Source organism: Molothrus ater, chromosome 6 (genome assembly GCF_012460135.2).
Source record: "Molothrus ater isolate BHLD 08-10-18 breed brown headed cowbird chromosome 6, BPBGC_Mater_1.1, whole genome shotgun sequence".
Taxonomy (NCBI): Eukaryota; Metazoa; Chordata; class Aves; order Passeriformes; family Icteridae; genus Molothrus; species Molothrus ater.
In genome coordinates this window covers 55,622,369-55,638,398 of record NC_050483.2, presented here as the reverse complement: position 1 = coordinate 55,638,398, position 16,030 = coordinate 55,622,369, and the positions used below count along the sequence as shown (strand labels likewise).

Sequence of the window (16,030 nt, the reverse complement as noted above, 5' to 3'; positions counted from 1 at the left end):
TGGGAATTCTTTACTGTGAGGGTGCTGAGGCCCTGGCACAGGGTGCCCAGAGCAGCTGTGGCTGCCCCATCCAGGCTGGGCAGGGTCTGGTGGGAGGCGCCCCTGGCTTTGGGGTGAAACTGGACGATCTTTTAAGTCCCCTCCAACCCAAACCACTCTGTGAACCTGTAATTCTGCTCCTAACTTCTACTCTTGGCATGACCTGTTACAAGAACCACAAGAGGACAAGAGACACAGATTATTCTTACACCGATGTGAGATTTTCCTATTTATTCGCTGTGCACAGCCCAGCTCAGCCTGAAACGTTCAGCTCCCTCTGGGAGCTGGGGCTGCCCTCTCCCTCCCGCTCTCCGCGGAGCAGCACCGGGCACGCCCGGGAGCGCTGCCTCGGAGCCGTTCTGGAGGCCGCTTTGGCGGCCATTTCGCCGCGGCGCTCGGCGCCGCTCCCCCGCCCTGCAGCCGGGCCGCGGGCGGGACACGGAACGGCCTCAGCCCCGGCGCCCTCGCTGAGGGGCGGGACACGGAGCGGCCCCGGCCCCGCTGCCCGCGCTGAGGGAGCCGCGGAGGGGCGGGACGGGGGCAGCGCTTGCGCGGCGGGGCCGCGGGAAGTTCGGGCCACGTGGGGCGGGAGTGAGGCGGCGGCGGGCACAGCGCGACCCGCAGAGTGCGCCGGAGCCCCGCCGCGCTCACCTCTGCAGGCCCGCTGCTCGCCCGCCCTCCGGCCCTCGCCATGGCCCCCGCCGAGATCCTCAGCGGCAAGATTGTCTCCGGGTACGTAGTGGGGCCACCCGCCCGCCCGCAGCTCGGCCGCGTCCCCTCGCCAGGGAAGGTCCGGGAGCCGCGGGGCTTCTGCCCTTCGGAGTCGCCGGGAGCTGAGGGGGCCCCCAGTGTGCTGGGGCTGGGGGGGCTTGACTCTGGCACTGTGGACGAAACAGGTTTGGAGACACTCTACAGCTTTTTCAGTAGGTTGCAGCCAAAGCTGTCTTCTTCCTGGCTGTAAACTGGGAGTTACTGGACGAAGTGCGGTGTTAAAGGTCTCAAGGAGAGTGCAAAGTGCCCCAGAACGCACCTGGTGCTGCTCAGCATGGATGAGATGAGAGCCCAGGCAGGTGTGAAGCCACGGGCTGACCTGCAGCTTCTGTGCCTGCAGGCTGGGTTGGTGGGATGCTTTACGAGCAGGAGTTGGGAACATGTGCTTTAGGTATGGGCTCTGTTTTCATACTCTACAGGCATTGACTGTTCCTCTTTAAGGCAAAATAAGTTAATCCACATGTTGGATAACACATAGTTGAATGGTCACAGGTGTCCTGCCAAAGCTATTTAAAAGGTTTGGGAAACCTTGAAATAAAAAGTGTTCCTGTAGTTTTCAGGATTTACTTAGCTGGCAAGCCCTGGGTATAGGTGAGCCTGCATTGTTTCTTTAAAAAAAACAAAACAAAACTTTTGCTTGTTTTTCCTGCTGCCACGCAACACACACATTTGGTAAGAAAAGCCAAATAAATGTCCCTCATCCTGGGGGAAATGCAGTACTGTGGTTCTGTTATATCCTGTGGAAACAGGGTTTGATTAGGTAGGTTCATTGGGTATCTCCTGTGGATATAATCAGGGAATTCAGATAGAAAGGTTACATTTGAAATGGTATAAAGTAATCTCAGTAAAGCAGTTAGTCCTTCTCTTATGTATTGCTGTGTATGACACAGCTACATCTAACCAACAGTGGAGCAGTACTGAAAAGTAGGCCTAATGTGCCTTGAATTTGAATATCCATGAGGAAAGGCTGCTTGCATGTTTTTTACCTGGTATTTTTGGAGCCAGTACCACCTGTGTTTTGCAGTCTCTCAGACTAACATGCTTCATACCACCTGATCCTTTTGGCAGTGCTGGGGCCAGCACACTCTGTAATGCCTGTGCTTGCTGCTGGTGGGACTTCATGATTTGCCTGTTGTAGGTTTCTTTCCTGTCATAGAAAGTCACCCTGAAGTGCAATAGGTCCTGGAAAGATGCTAGGTGGGGTACAATGATAATTCACATTAAAACTTCTAGCTTCCTTGGCATGGCATGTTGCATTATTTACTTAATTTTAAAGATATAGGGGTGAAATTTTTTATTTCTGTTTCCTGTGTTATAGTAGCAGCTATAAACTGCCAATTCTCAGAGGACACTCATGATGTGCAAATACCTGGGCAGAGGCATGAACTTTTAATAGGCACATGCAGGAGAAAGGTTTCATTAACTTCCAGCACATCTCTTAATGTGTTTGGCCGAAGTCTTCTTCCAGAGTCATCAAATCTTGACCTGAAGACACCACAAAATGGAAAAATAATTGCAGTTGTTCAGCTGTCCTTCAGTTCCTTTATTTATGCTGTGTTTATGTTCAATATAGCAAAAGCATCACCTGCTCCCTGTGGGCCTTAGGTAGTTCTGCCTTTTTCTGGTGGAGTTCTTGAAGGAGTCATGAGGAATTGGGCTGTCCAGCCTGGAGACAGCTGTGCCTTTCTTCCAGACCCCTGGAGAAGTGCTGGTCCAAGGGATTCTCACTGTTCAGAGTTCACCTCCAGACCAAGAGTCTGGCAGCAGCAGAAGTGATAGGCATGTGGTTTTTCTAGGAATTTTCAACTGAACTGCCTGTTGTAGAAAGGGAATGTCCCTGACTTTACATCAGCTGCAAAACGTTTTCACTGTCTTGTAGGGGGTGGATTTTGTGACTTTACCCTTTAATCAAGAAAAATGTTTATTTGTAAGCCAGTCAAATATTGACAAATGAGTTGAATCAAACAAGTAGTGTTCAGCTATGTAATGCTGGGCTTCTGTGTGTGTTTTAAATCAAAGCTCGTAAGTATTGTGAACTTTCTCCTCCAGCCATCAAGCACCCCTTCCTCAAAATAGATGAAAAAATACCTAATTCACAATCATGCCAGCTATTTAAACAAAAATCAGGTGGATACTGGCATTCTTATTCTTGTGAAACATGTAAAGAGAATAAGTACTTTGAGAGAGTTTCCTTGCCTCTATAAATAAGGAAAACTTAATGAAGTGATAAAGGTAGTTCACACCTTTGGAAGGCTCAGAAGAGTTAGGAAGGAAAATTGACATTTTCAGTGGCTTTGAGTATTACCTGTGAGGATGGAAAATGTGTTTAGGCTGGGCATGAGAAGGAGAACACAGCAGGCACTGTTTTCTCTGTAGGATTTTGGTGTTGATTTTAATGCATCAACATCAAAATGCATCTAGTCTGCTTCTGTCAGTACAAACAAGAAGCTTGCACAGTCTGTGAAATATATTAAATATTGGATGGGTTCTGCATCAATCTGAGTTGGCTGGTTACCTCAGGATGGTTTTGCTCTACTTCTCTGAGTGGCTGTTCAGTAATTCTGTCTGAGATCTTGCTACAAGTTAAATTTGCCTCATTGGCAAATGAGTTACGAAAGATGAGTTATTGTATAACAGCACAGTAAACAAATGACTGATGGGAGGAAGAAAAGCAGTGCTTTAAGTGTGCAGGATATGGTGGGTTGAAGGTAATAAAAATACAGTATTCTCCACCTTTTATTGCTGGTATTCCCAGAAGAAAAAACAATCTCTGTTTCTGTGTCTAAAGAGATAATCAGTGCAAAACATTGTAGTGGCTCTTCTTTACAGTTTATGTGCCCTGCAGTGAGCTGTGAGTTCAGGCTTTACCATCTGAAAGAGCCCAAGTTTGGAAAACTCTGGCTTGGCCCAAATTGGTTGGTAGGACCAGGAGTGGACCAACATTTCTGCTCTGGAGGAGTGGCTGATGAGTTGTGATGGCAGGGAAGACTTAGCACCCCTCACAGCTCCTGGGGGTGGGCCAGGTAGTGCTTTGGGTTTAGAGTGCTCAATTAAGTGGTTATCAGGCTGAACTTACAGCTGGGGGTAACAGTGCAGTAAACAATTCCTCAGCCTTTTCAGTCTGGGCCTAATTTTTTTATTTTTTTAGTTCCTACTGTAACTCCAGGTAAATCTAGTCTGAAGTGGAAAAAAATTCCCTGATCCCTGATCTTTCTTTTACCAGATCCTACCCACAGTGTTTCAGGCTTGCACTGAAGGGTCCCACACTGTGGATGGGCTGAGTTAAAGTGAACTGCCAGTGCTATTGGGTGGCCCCAAATATGAGCAAGAACCCTTGTGTTCAGTGCTGTGCAGACTCAGTTTAAAAAAATGGGACCCTGCTCTAAAGAGTTCATAAGAGAGGAGAAAACATTGTCTGGTGGACAACAGGGCCACAGATCTGTGATCTGTGCACATCAGCACCAGCTTACAGGGAGGGCAAAGAACATCTGGGGACTGCTGTGTCCCCCTTTGTGGAATGAGTGAAATCTCAGTATTGTTCCTTCAGAAGGCAAACCTTTGTAGATAAGGCCTAGAATATTGTCTGAAGTGCTGGCAGCCACTCAGTCCAAAGTCCTTACCTATTGTTCTTGTGTTTTCTGCTGGTTAAATCACCTGATAGTAGGGTATTATATGCAGTACCCATTTTGGGAAGCAGGCCTGCATGTGTGTTGCTGCATGGGAAAGTGGTATGGGACAAACTCTTCTAAGTTATAAAGACTCAGCTTTGTGTTAAACTCTGTTGTTCTGTTGTCAGTCATCCACATTTGCAAAGTACCTCAATTGCTGCCCATCTCTCAGACCCACCTTGGACATGATGAAAAAGCATCTAAAAATCAGAATTAATGTCTTTGTGTGTTTATCTGGTCTGTCTGAAGAGAGCTCATGTGTGTATTTGTGCTGACACAGCCAATAAGGTGGTTAAAAAACCTTGTGAGTGTGGAAGTGGTAGAAAGTAGCAGGCTTTTTTCCTAGGAGATAATGACAGTGTGCCAGGAGCATGCAGTTGTGGAGCATGAGACAAAAGGGTGGAGACATGTGAACTCATTCCAGCTCTAAATGTTGTTTTCCTGCAGCTGGAGCCAGCTGTTGAATTGCCAGCAGTGTTCAGGTGGTCTTTCCCAGGTATTTCCTATCCCAGTGCCACTCATTGAGCCAACCTGTGACTTCCCTGAGGAGAGACTCCTCTGTGCCTTCTTTGGGTGCATGTGGAATGTTCTGTGACGTTCTTCTCTGCAGTCCCCTCACAGCATTTTAAGACAATGCAGTTGTCCTGACCTTGGACATGGTGCCATGGTGGTTTGGAGATGGGAAAGTTTGTTTTTCCACATTATGGTGTTGCTCATGGGAGCAGCAGGAGGTGAGCAGTGGCAGTGCTGCAGGCTGTAAGGAGGAATGGCTGCAGGGACAACAGCTCTGACCAGGATGATGCAGGACCTGGGGAGGACCATCAGCCTCATGCAGCTGTTTCTGCAGGGCTGCAGCAGGAGCATTTCTGCTGCATGTTTATGAGTCCCTTGAGGGATCTGTGATCCAGGCAATAAAGCCAGACCCTCCCCTTTGGGGACAGGCTTCTTCTGGAGCATCACTGTCTCTGAGGAGGTGTTTGCCAAGTCCTATGTTTGGCACTCTTTACATAGACTTTTGACCCTGTTACTCACAGGAGGGACAGAAACACAACCTGGTAACCTGGTGTCATCTTCAGTATGGTGCTGTGTGTCCTCTCCAGCTGAGCACTGAGTCCATAATCCCACGGGAGGGTGTGGGGTTCTGCTAGAACATGGGAACCATGTTCTCTCCATTTCCAGCAGAGCTAATGGAGTGTGGTTTGTCCTTTGTCTGAATTTCTGGGAAATTCACTTAATGAATTTAAATTCAGCTCGCTGTTGCAGTCCACAGAAAGAAATGCCAGCAAGTTCTTTAATCTTTGGAGCTGGCTGTTGCATTGTATGCTTAGAACCATGTGCTGTCCTTGACCTGTGTGGACCCTGGACTTTTGTTTGCTGCATGAATTTGTTTGTGGAAGGGCACGTGGGCACAGGAGGGGGCTTAGAGTCAGAGAGAAGGCTTTTGGGGAAGCAGACACATAGAATTGCAAATTTTCTATTTGAAGACTTAAAAGACTCTTCATACAGCTAGTAAAAAGTAGTGTTGATTTATCAATATGAACTTTTATCTTTGGGAAGGCCTGAGGTCCACAACAGAATTTTGTAGACTGTATAACTAAATAGCTGCTGGTTTGCAAAGATTATTTTATGGCTTTTGTAAGTCTATGGGTAAAAACAATTATTTCTTCTTTTTTTCTTGAATTTTCTCTTAAACCTTTGCCCATGTGGTTTTTGTGAGCACTGGAGAGCCGTGGTACCCAACGCTAGGTGGCTGTCTAACAAGTGATTTCTTGATTCAAGGCTCCTAAAGAAAATCACACTGACAGCACCACGTTTGTGTGTTTGTGTGTGTTGCCTTTCTCCGGGAGCTGAAGGGGAGGTGACCTAGCAGCTAATTACAGAGAATGACAGCGATGCAATGTGTGAACAGCTGTGGCTGCTGGGGGTGAAAGCACACCACAGCCCTGCTTCCAGGAGGAAGTTGGGTGGGCTCATTTCAACTGAGAAGACTGCAATAAAAGTAATACCTAAACCTGGGGCCCTTTCTAATATTTCATGTTTGTTTGTATTTCTTTTTGTTTGCTGGCCACGAACCAGTGCTGGAACTTACTGGAACACCAGAGACCTCAGAAATAGTTCCCTTGGAGAGTTGCCCACAGCCCCCACTCACTGGCCATGTGCAGGGGGTTTCTGATGCTCCTTGACATTGTTGTGTTGTTAGAAGCTGCTCATGAGCCAGCTCAGGTGCTCCCTAGGGGCTTACAGCTGCAGTGTAAGGAGAGGCAGTTGGGGATTTTGCTGCCCAGCAGATGAATTTCTGTCACTTAAGCACAAAGAATTGCTAGGATAAGGTTTGCTGTGTCCTGATGTCAAGTGTTCTACTGAGGCGACAGCTGAAGGAAGGCTCAGAACTATGGTTTCTTAAATAAGGCTGAAAACAGTTGCTTCCACTGAGACTTTGAACTACTTGGCCAGATGCAAGCACCTGTGCATACTCTGAACTCACTCCTCAGGTGCAGCAGAGCTCTGTGTGATTCAGGATGCAGCAGGAGAAAGGCATGATTTGGGATGTAGCTGGAGGCTGTGACTCCCTCTGAGATGAGCCTTTAAACAGCCTTAGGGCTGCTTCTAGCTGGGCCAGCTGTACTGTCCCCTGGGATCAGTGCTGCTGGGTTGAGAGAGCTGTGTGCTGCTCCCATTTCCCTGTCTTCCTGCCTCTGGCAGGTCTAATTTGGAGCTCACAGTTGCAGGGTAGAGTGGCCTGGTTATTTGTTTTCCTGGAGTTTTCCTCTATGCAGGAATCACAGTCTCCCAGCTGGCATCAGCTATGTACCCTGTCCCTGTACCCTTGCCATTCACCTTTTTAATGAACTGGCACCAACAGCACCTGCTCCAGTCTGGGAAGTCTGGTCCCACTTGGGCAGTAGCAGACCTGGTGATACTGATCTGAGGCTAAATGAGCACAAGGAGACCTGTGTTTTATACAAAAGGCTGTTTGGTGCAGGGTGGATTTGCTGAGTGTGGTGGTGGCACCTTCTCATCTCTGAGAATGGGGATGGGACACAGGATGGCGTTCACATGGACAGACCTGTTGAGCCCCTCATGTCCTGTGAGGTTTTGCTTACCTGGCTTTTGCTTCTGAGTGTCTCTTAAATTTGCAGTGCAGTGCCATGAGCCCATGAGATGGACAGAACTGATCAGTTCTTTCAGAATCCTGACTGCCTCTAGTGAGGAGATGGAGCAGTTGGGCCTCCACCTTCCCTGGTGAAGGATTATGCCTGTGGGGCCAGAAGGTGGTTGAGAAATTAGAGAGGAGTGCTGTGCTGTGAAGAGGTGATAACAGTGACTTCTGAGCTGTCTGTGGCTAATTTCAGTGCTGGGTACTCATTATTAAAATGTTCCATGGTAAATGGGGTGTGAGTTCACATCTGAGCTAGAACAACCAATCAGTGCTCAGTTTCAAAGTTGTGGGTTTTTTACAACTGTGTCCTTAAACCTTCCTTTACTGAAGAGTTGACCTGTGTACCAGGGTTTGGTGACTTTTCCTCACCTCCGTCCACCTCCCATTCTCCTCCCTGCTTTATCTTTGGATACCTCCTGCTTGTTTAGTTATTTCCCAGAATTTTACCATTGTAGATTCATAATCCCTTACCAGGACAGCTTGTGTGACAGTGACAACTGGTGCCTCTGGGATTCAGGTAATTTTAGTACAGCATAGGTGGAAAGAGGATTTCCTTTTGAGAAAGGAGTTTGAAATCCCGAGAGTTTCCATGCCAAATTTTGAACCTTTTTTTTTTACCCTTGTATCTCTGACAGCGTGAAGAAGCACAATGTGGACTTCGAAAAAATAAAGTTATTTAAATAAATTTGAATTAACCTGGTTCCAGAGTGTCTCAGTAATTTGTGGACATCAGTTTTATTTGGAGATTGCTGAGAGCTGTGTACTCGAGGCATAAGTGCATGTTTGCCAGTCTGCCCATCTGTCACTTTTACAACTCCTGACTGTATCAGAACAACTCCATCACTGTATCAGGATTCAGCCCTGTGATTAACTTCTGCCTTGTATTTGTCTTCATTTTTTCCCCTTTTCAGACAAGTGAGAGAGAGACTAAAGCAGCAAGTTATTGAGATGACTGAGAAATTTCCAGGCTTCAGACCAGGACTTGCCATTTTACAGGTATTGTTTTCTTTAATGCCAACTAGAGAAAATATGAGTTGCTTTGCAGTGGTAAGGGCACAGCTGATGAGCTTCATCAAAGCTGCCTTGTAGTTGGTAGCATTTTGTTAGGAACAGTGTTCTCTGTGAAATGGTGACACAGTCCTGTTATGTCTTTTTGCCAAGTATCAGAGCCCAACAATTTTTGGGTTAAGTTGTTTTATTTCTTTCTTCAGACTCTGTCCTCTGTTGGAGTATTGTTTTTGTGAAATGGTAAAATCAAGCTGTTTGCCTGTTAAGAGCAAGCAGTGCTTGTAGACTCCATTTGAAATCTCTGCACTTGAGTGAGCCCTGAAGTTTGGCAGCTTTCAGAGATGTGTTTGTACCAGAAATCCTCCAAATGGGATGTTTATTAAGTGATCTGGTCTGCTGTTATGTCAAAGCATAGAGAAAAAAGATGGGTAGAGGAGGGAAGGGAACCCAAATGAAACTAAAACTACCTTTGGCCAAGATGACTTTGAGTAGAAGGGATGGAACAGCATCCTTTTGCTGAATTGGATATCCCTCAGAAGTGAGCAAGTTTTAGAGCTTACAGAAAAAGGCTTGCAGAGGTAAAAGCACATAACAGGTACAGGGGTTTGACCTGTGTTTGGCATCAATTTTTCCTTTCCTTAGCTGCCTTTCCTTTGCAGCTATAAAAAGATGGAAACTGTGCTTAGGTCAGAAGGTGACTAGCAGTAGCAAGTGTCATGCTACAGGAAGGACCTGTGTGTCCACAAAAGCTAGAGGGAATGTAAGTGGCTGCTTAGAGCAGTGACTTGTGTCCTTATTCAGTATTTTGAGCTCCTGCAGAGCCTTTGGTGCCTGTCTGTAGATTACAGTGCTAATACCACCATAGCACACAAAGGCCATGCTCCTCTTCGATGCCAGGAACAAATTTGTGCTTGTGTTTTGTTTTGGGTTTTTTTTTTTCCCTGGTTTTCCTTTCTATTAGCTTTAAGCAGATTGTCTCTACAGAAGCTTTGTCTGCAGATGCTTAGAAGGAAGGAAGGAGGGTGTAAACATTTAGTAGTGCTTTGATGAAAGCTGCTGAACTGTTCACCTCATAAACTGTGTTGAAAAATTGCTGTCTTGTGGCACTATTGGGTTGTTTTCCTGGTGGGCTTTGTATTCAGTCCTGGATTGTCTCAGAGTCCTTTACAACCTGTTTGCTCTTTGGCTGTCTGAGACTTTTGTAAGCTGTCAAACAATCTGGTCTTGGAGTTCATCTCCTAATATTGATATTTGCAGCTGTCTGTTTTTCAGTGAACTCAGGACAATGAGCTGTTTTTTATTTGCAGCACACCATACATTATGTGCTCTGTTCTTGGGAGGTATCTGGTGTCCTCTGAGCTCAAAGAATAAGTCAGTTAATCTTTATTTTTTTGTCCTGTAGTCAGTAATTCCTTATTCACAAAACATAATGTTTGCTGACATCTCCTGCTTCTCTGCCCTGTAGAAGCAAACCTTTTCCTAAATCCAGCAGACTTTGCAGGGAGACAGCCCCTTTATCTTACCTAGGAGGAAGAACCAATGTGCTCTGGGTGATCAGGTCACCCCTGCAGCTTGTAGTCCATGTGAGAACCAGGGATGGCTCCCAAGTGCCAGGGAACAGAATTTCAAGAGCTTGCTTATCAGCTTTTCCTTATTTCACTCCTATTTTCTTAAGGTTAGAAGGCATATTACCTTTAACAAAACATACTGGATGATGCAAGTGGTCTCCTGAAATGCAGTTGTACTGTGAGCATCTAGTACTGCCAAAAACTGCAGGCATTTGTTCCACTTGCTGCTTTTTCTTTGTGCACCACTTTGTCCTTGTTTTGGTTTTTGTTTGGCAGGAAAATTCCCAAGGTCCAAAACTGCAGGGAAGAAATGTCTCTATCAAAGCACACATGTACATAAAATTAAGATTCCCGAATATCAAAGAGGCCCAACGTTTTTGAAAGCCTTAATCAGATAATTGAATGTTATCAGCACCTGCTGCTGATATTAATTAGCTAAGGATTTAACTTTCTCAGATCAGATGGCAGGCAGTATTTTCTGCTTTGGAGACCACTGTGTTTTTAAGGTTTTTCAACAGGTGCAAATAGTTTGTGCAGAAGATCAGACAACTTGTCTTTAACTGCCTTGTACTTGAAAGAACTTTCTTGTTAGCTCCAGCTGTTTACATCCTCTATCAGTGTGTTTTACAGTAATTCAGGAATACCTCTGTCTCCTTGATGTAGATCCAAGGAAGCTGAGGGTTAAGCCCATCTCAGCCTGTGTCTAGGTCTATTCTGTGCTGTAATTCAATTGTCTTTTCGTCCTTAGGTTGGAAATCGGGATGATTCAAACCTCTACATTCACATGAAGCTGAAGGCTGCTGCTGAGGTAATCCTGGACTTTTAGGACTACTCTTTACCTTCCTACAGTTGGTCAGATCTGAATATGAAAAACCAGATGCAAGTCAATAGTTTTGTCTAAGTTTTTCCTGTATTAGAGAAAGCAGTGTTGGCCTGAGTTCTCAGTTACAAGAATGTGGTGTAGGTGTGTAACCTCAGAGCCAAGTCGGGTGCTCTGGTCACAGCAATGTGCCTTGGTGCCACTTTATGTGTGATCATCACAGATTACATTTTTCTCAAGTGCTGTGTCTTTCCTGACCCATGGCGTTGTTCTTATCTTCCCTGCCTGTAGGAAGATAAGAACAAGGTACCTGCAGTTGCTTTGTGCTTGTCACAGGTAGAACATTACATGCTACAACAGGGCAGGGACACAGATGAGTGCATTTTTCCCTAAGTGATACCTGGCATTTCTGCTGGTATTTTAAGGCAGTGTGCTGTCAAGCAAAGCTGATGTTGTTCATGTCAAAAGGTGAATAGGACAGTTAAAGGACAGACTCAGTAGGCAAAGCACTAATCTTTCTTTGATGGTATTTTTAAATCATAGGACTTGGAGCCTCAGGAACAGGAGAGAGACTTGGGAAATGTGACAGAATGCAGCTGTGATTTAGCTGGATAGAGAGATTAGCCAGATCAATTGGATGTCAATTCAGAAATCAGATAATTTGTTGTTATTCTCATTTGCAGATTGGGATCAGTGCCAATCACATAAAATTGCCAAACACAGCAACAGAAGCTGATGTAAGTAATACAGCCAGTGATGAAAAAATACATAACTTCAGTGTTGTGCTGAAGATATCTTTGCTCTGTCATTGTATAAAAAGGACTACTTGCCTATTGCTACTAACTAATGAAAAAAGAATTGGAACCTGGTGAGGTGTTTTTGTGGTTTTTTTAAAGAAAACTAAAACATTACAATGTAAAATTTAGAGATTTTAGGAGCTTTTTTTTTAAATAAAGAATGTAATTGGTTTATACTTGTGGGTGGAAAAACTAAACATAAAGTTTGTATATTTTAATCCAGATAAGATTGTTTTTTCTTTTGCATCAGTCGTATTTCAGTTCATCAGCCATTAGTTTTTTGGTGTTTGCTGTTGTAGGTGCTCAAGTGCATTGCCTCTTTGAATGCAGACCCAGCTGTTCATGGCTTTATAGTGCAGCTGCCACTTGACTCTGATAATCCCATCAACACAGAAAAAATAACCAATGCTGTTGCACCTGAGAAGGACGTGGATGGGTAAGCTGGCTTCACCTCTGGAGAGCATGACAGCTACTCCAGAAAGAAATTTTTTTCTTTATTTTCTCTTCAACAGTGAGGCTGGGTTAACTTACTTGGCCTTTTTTATTTCAAAATACAGCTTAAGTAGCATCAATGCTGGGAAACTCTCTAGAGGGGACCTTGGAGACTGCTTTATTCCATGTACGCCAAAGGGATGCATGGAACTTATCAGGCAGACAGGTAAGGAGGTTTCCATACACTATTCATGAGTGCAGTAATCTTCAATAAGTGTAGAAATCACACATATTGTGAGGCTCTGCTTCACAGCTTTTGCTGAGATATCACATTTCATCTCTGCTGCCCTAGATAGTAAAAGAACTAGGTTAAAATGGTCTTTCCTTCCTCTCTCCCAACTGCAATTCCCTACCCCACACAACAAAGAAGAACAGAATTCTGAAGTACCAGAACCAGAGTTAAACTGACCAAGACTCCAGAGCAGCTTCAGTTAGTGTGTACCAGGCTGCACAGTGACCTTTTTGTGCTCTCTGTGACTCTGTGTGGTGCAGGTGTCCAGGTGGCAGGCAAGAGAGCCGTGGTGATCGGCCGCAGTAAGATCGTGGGGGCTCCCATGCACGACCTGCTGCTCTGGAATAACGCAACAGTCACCACCTGCCATTCCAAGACCTCCACCCTGGCTGAGGAGGTAAGGGCAGGCTGTAGTTATTTGTCCCAGGCCACTCTGCTCCATGCTCAGTGTGCTGCTGCTGTGAGTCATTAGGTCTGGGGTGTCTTTCATCTGAATTGGTTTCCTGGTCCTGCTCATTGCATGGTTGTGTAAATACTTCTGCTGGAATAGGATCTTGATTATTTTTGGCACTTAATTAGAGGGGTTTAATTATAACAATAAAATTATTATTTTTGTTGTCTTTGAGCAAGTGCTGAGAATTTAATCATCCCTTCCTAATCTCCATGTAGGGGTTAGCAAAACAGCATATGTTTTTGTTGTTTTGATTAGTTTTTTTACCAAAAAGACCAGGTGGTCTTCTGCTCTAATGGCTGAGAAACGTTAGGCCAAATGATTTCTCAGTTGGTTTATTTTTTTCAGTCGATTTTCTATGACAGGGAGTCGGTACCATTTTCCACTTCAGCAGTGAGAGTGACAGAAATAGTGTTTTGCTGTGCTGCCACCTACTTGGATTTCGTAGAGCCATCAGCACTGCCAGGCTCTGTAGGCAAGTATTAAAGCTGAAAAAGGGAGTAGGAGTGTTTGAATATAACTCACAAAGTAGATCAGAAACACTGCAATGCTTCACGCCGTTAAGTTGCTGTTCAGTAAGACCATCATTAGGTTGATTAAAAATTGAAGTGCTCATACTTAATGATATCTTAAAAATAGTTTATCTCCCTTGAAGATTAAAGGAAAATAAATCAAGGGATAGCAGCTTTCTCAGCAAATGTGAATGAAGCAGTGCAGGAACTGACAACGAGCTTTAGTTGGAGTCTTTAACACCAGCTTCATGACTGGATCTGTCAAATTTACTGAATAGTCCCTGAGTGAATATTAGTGCTGAAATACAGTCAGCTTCCGCTGGAGTTGTGTGTTATGCAGTCCTGGACATGAAAAGCACAAGACAGTGCTGTCACCAGTGAAGTGCTGCTTAGTTCTGTGCAGGGGTTGTTCTTGGCTGAACAAGATGAGTTCTTGCTGTCTGATGAGTGCTGGGTATATTTCTAGCACTGAATGTGCAGGGATATTTGAAGGAAGAGAAGAATATTCAGAAGGCTTTAATTTTATCTAAATGTAGCCTGTATGATCCACTTGGGAATCATGGAGGAGTTCAGAGGAGGTTGTGAAGTGTTGACTAGCAATAGTTCAGGGTAGGAGTGTGAAAATAGGCCATTATTTCTAGCTGCAGGAATCTGTCCTTGCCAAGGAACTGGCAGCAACCTTTAAATGCTGAGAGCGCCCTTCCATGCCTCCAATGGCAATGGGTGAGCACAGTTTCACTGCAGCTCAAGCTGATTTAACTTGCTGCAGAAGCAGCTCTGCATTTTCTCCCCTGCCAGTGTGATACACGATTGTTTGTTGTTTTTTAATTTCTTTATAGGTTGGCAAAGCTGACATCCTGGTGGTTGCAGCTGGGAGAGCTGAAATGGTAAAAGGTGAATGGATCAAGCCTGGTGCAATCGTAATAGATTGTGGAATTAACCATGTGCCAGGTGCGTGGGCAATGTATAACAAGTGGGGATGTGTTTGTTTGTGTATAAATGCAGTTGCTAAGCTCGTGATTACTGTTTCCTTGGTGTCTCTGGTCCACATGGACTTCTTTCTCCTGTAAGTCTGTCTTAAGTAGTGATGACAACCTCTGACAATGCCAGAGTAAAGAGACCACTGGTCTGAAGCACTCTCCTAAAGCAGATCAGTGGCAGTTTTGATTCAGCCTTCAACGAGGCTGATGATTAATAGAGGAAAGAGGAGGCCTTGGAAATATTGCAACAGAATATCCATTTAATTTGCTCCAGCTACATGGTGAAGTCTTGTCACTGTTGTCACTCTGGAGCTCAGGGCTTTGCTGTCATTACTTCGTGCTTGGATCTGTTGAAGCAGTTCCCTTTGAAGTACAGAAATGACAAGCAGTCTCTTAAAGTAGCTGTGGATTTGTTGAATCACAGCATTAACTTCTTAGGCTTGAATGGCTGTTGTCTTGAAACAAAGCAGATTGTGCAAGAGTATTGGTGACAATGGCTCGGGCAGAGAATAAAGTGCTTTAACATAATGGATTTTAGGGTAGGGTTTCACTTAGCTGCACCTTCCTTATAAAGATGCTACCGACAGTCTGGCAATTTCTGTTTTCATCTCATTTTAAATCCAAATTACAGATATTGAATGATATGGAAAATTAGTCACTCTTACTGTGCTACACCCACAAGGCTTTTAAAAGGTAGTTTTCATAATTAATCAGTCATTTTGTTGCCATTATTTAACAGAATGTAAAGAAATTTCTGTTCAGTGGTCTTGTTACTCAAAGTTGACATTAGGCTGCTTTTAAAAACATTAGTCCTGTATCTAATTAAAACTAAAAAGTCATCTGCTGTTCTGTTTGTTGCTTGATGGTTTTGTTCCAAACAACCCAAACTTAGGCCATTTGCCAAAACCCACAAGGTCACTGCTGATGTGCATGAAACAGAATGGGCTGGAGTCTCCCCAGCTGACATGTTGCAAGTAAAACCCCCATTGTGCTTCTGATATATGATGATATGACCTTTTCTCAGGCTTTATTTGAACTGCATCTCTGAGGACACATCCCTGTTCCTTTGCAATTAGCCTGCCTTGAGCTTCTTGTGCACCCAGCCCAGTCAGTGTCACGTGGAGTACACTTAATGGCATTGAGATTTGATAATTGAGACTTGATAGAGTATCATGGAAACTGTCACATTTTTAAATGATGGGTATTATAGGCTCTGGTTTGGTTTTTTTTTCCCTGTGGTTTTCTGAAGCTGCTGAGTTTTCCTGACTTTTTTCCCCTCTGTTAGGTTGTGAAAAGGTTTTCAGATGAATCTTTTGGGAAATTAGTAGCAGAATTGTGGGAATTGCAGCGCTACAGAAAGAACAACAGCCCAGCTGTGGCCTTCTCCAGCTAAGTCACTGTGCAGATAGAATATTGCTGCTGGCTGTGATGGTGCTTTGAATGTGGTGTGGTGAGAGCACATGGATCTTACCACAGGTGTAAGTGCACCCAGCTGGGAGCCTCCCAGGTGCAGCTGGAGGACATGGCAATCT

The 16,030-nt window shown here is 44.7% G+C and overlaps 1 protein-coding gene across 1 annotated transcript in view; it reads left to right on the top strand.

Moving 5' to 3' along the window:
- The first annotated feature begins 619 nt into the window (after window positions 1-619).
- The window catches only part of MTHFD1 (methylenetetrahydrofolate dehydrogenase, cyclohydrolase and formyltetrahydrofolate synthetase 1), a 40,171-nt gene continuing 24,760 nt past the window's right edge, over window positions 620-16,030 (top strand). The window contains exons 1-8 of the mRNA XM_036384630.2: window positions 620-771; window positions 8,550-8,634; window positions 10,963-11,022; window positions 11,718-11,771; window positions 12,131-12,267; window positions 12,389-12,489; window positions 12,816-12,952; window positions 14,358-14,469. Coding sequence (XP_036240523.1) covers window positions 731-771; window positions 8,550-8,634; window positions 10,963-11,022; window positions 11,718-11,771; window positions 12,131-12,267; window positions 12,389-12,489; window positions 12,816-12,952; window positions 14,358-14,469 — 727 coding nt within the window. The 5' untranslated portion in view covers window positions 620-730. The remainder of the gene's footprint in view (window positions 772-8,549; window positions 8,635-10,962; window positions 11,023-11,717; window positions 11,772-12,130; window positions 12,268-12,388; window positions 12,490-12,815; window positions 12,953-14,357; window positions 14,470-16,030) is intronic.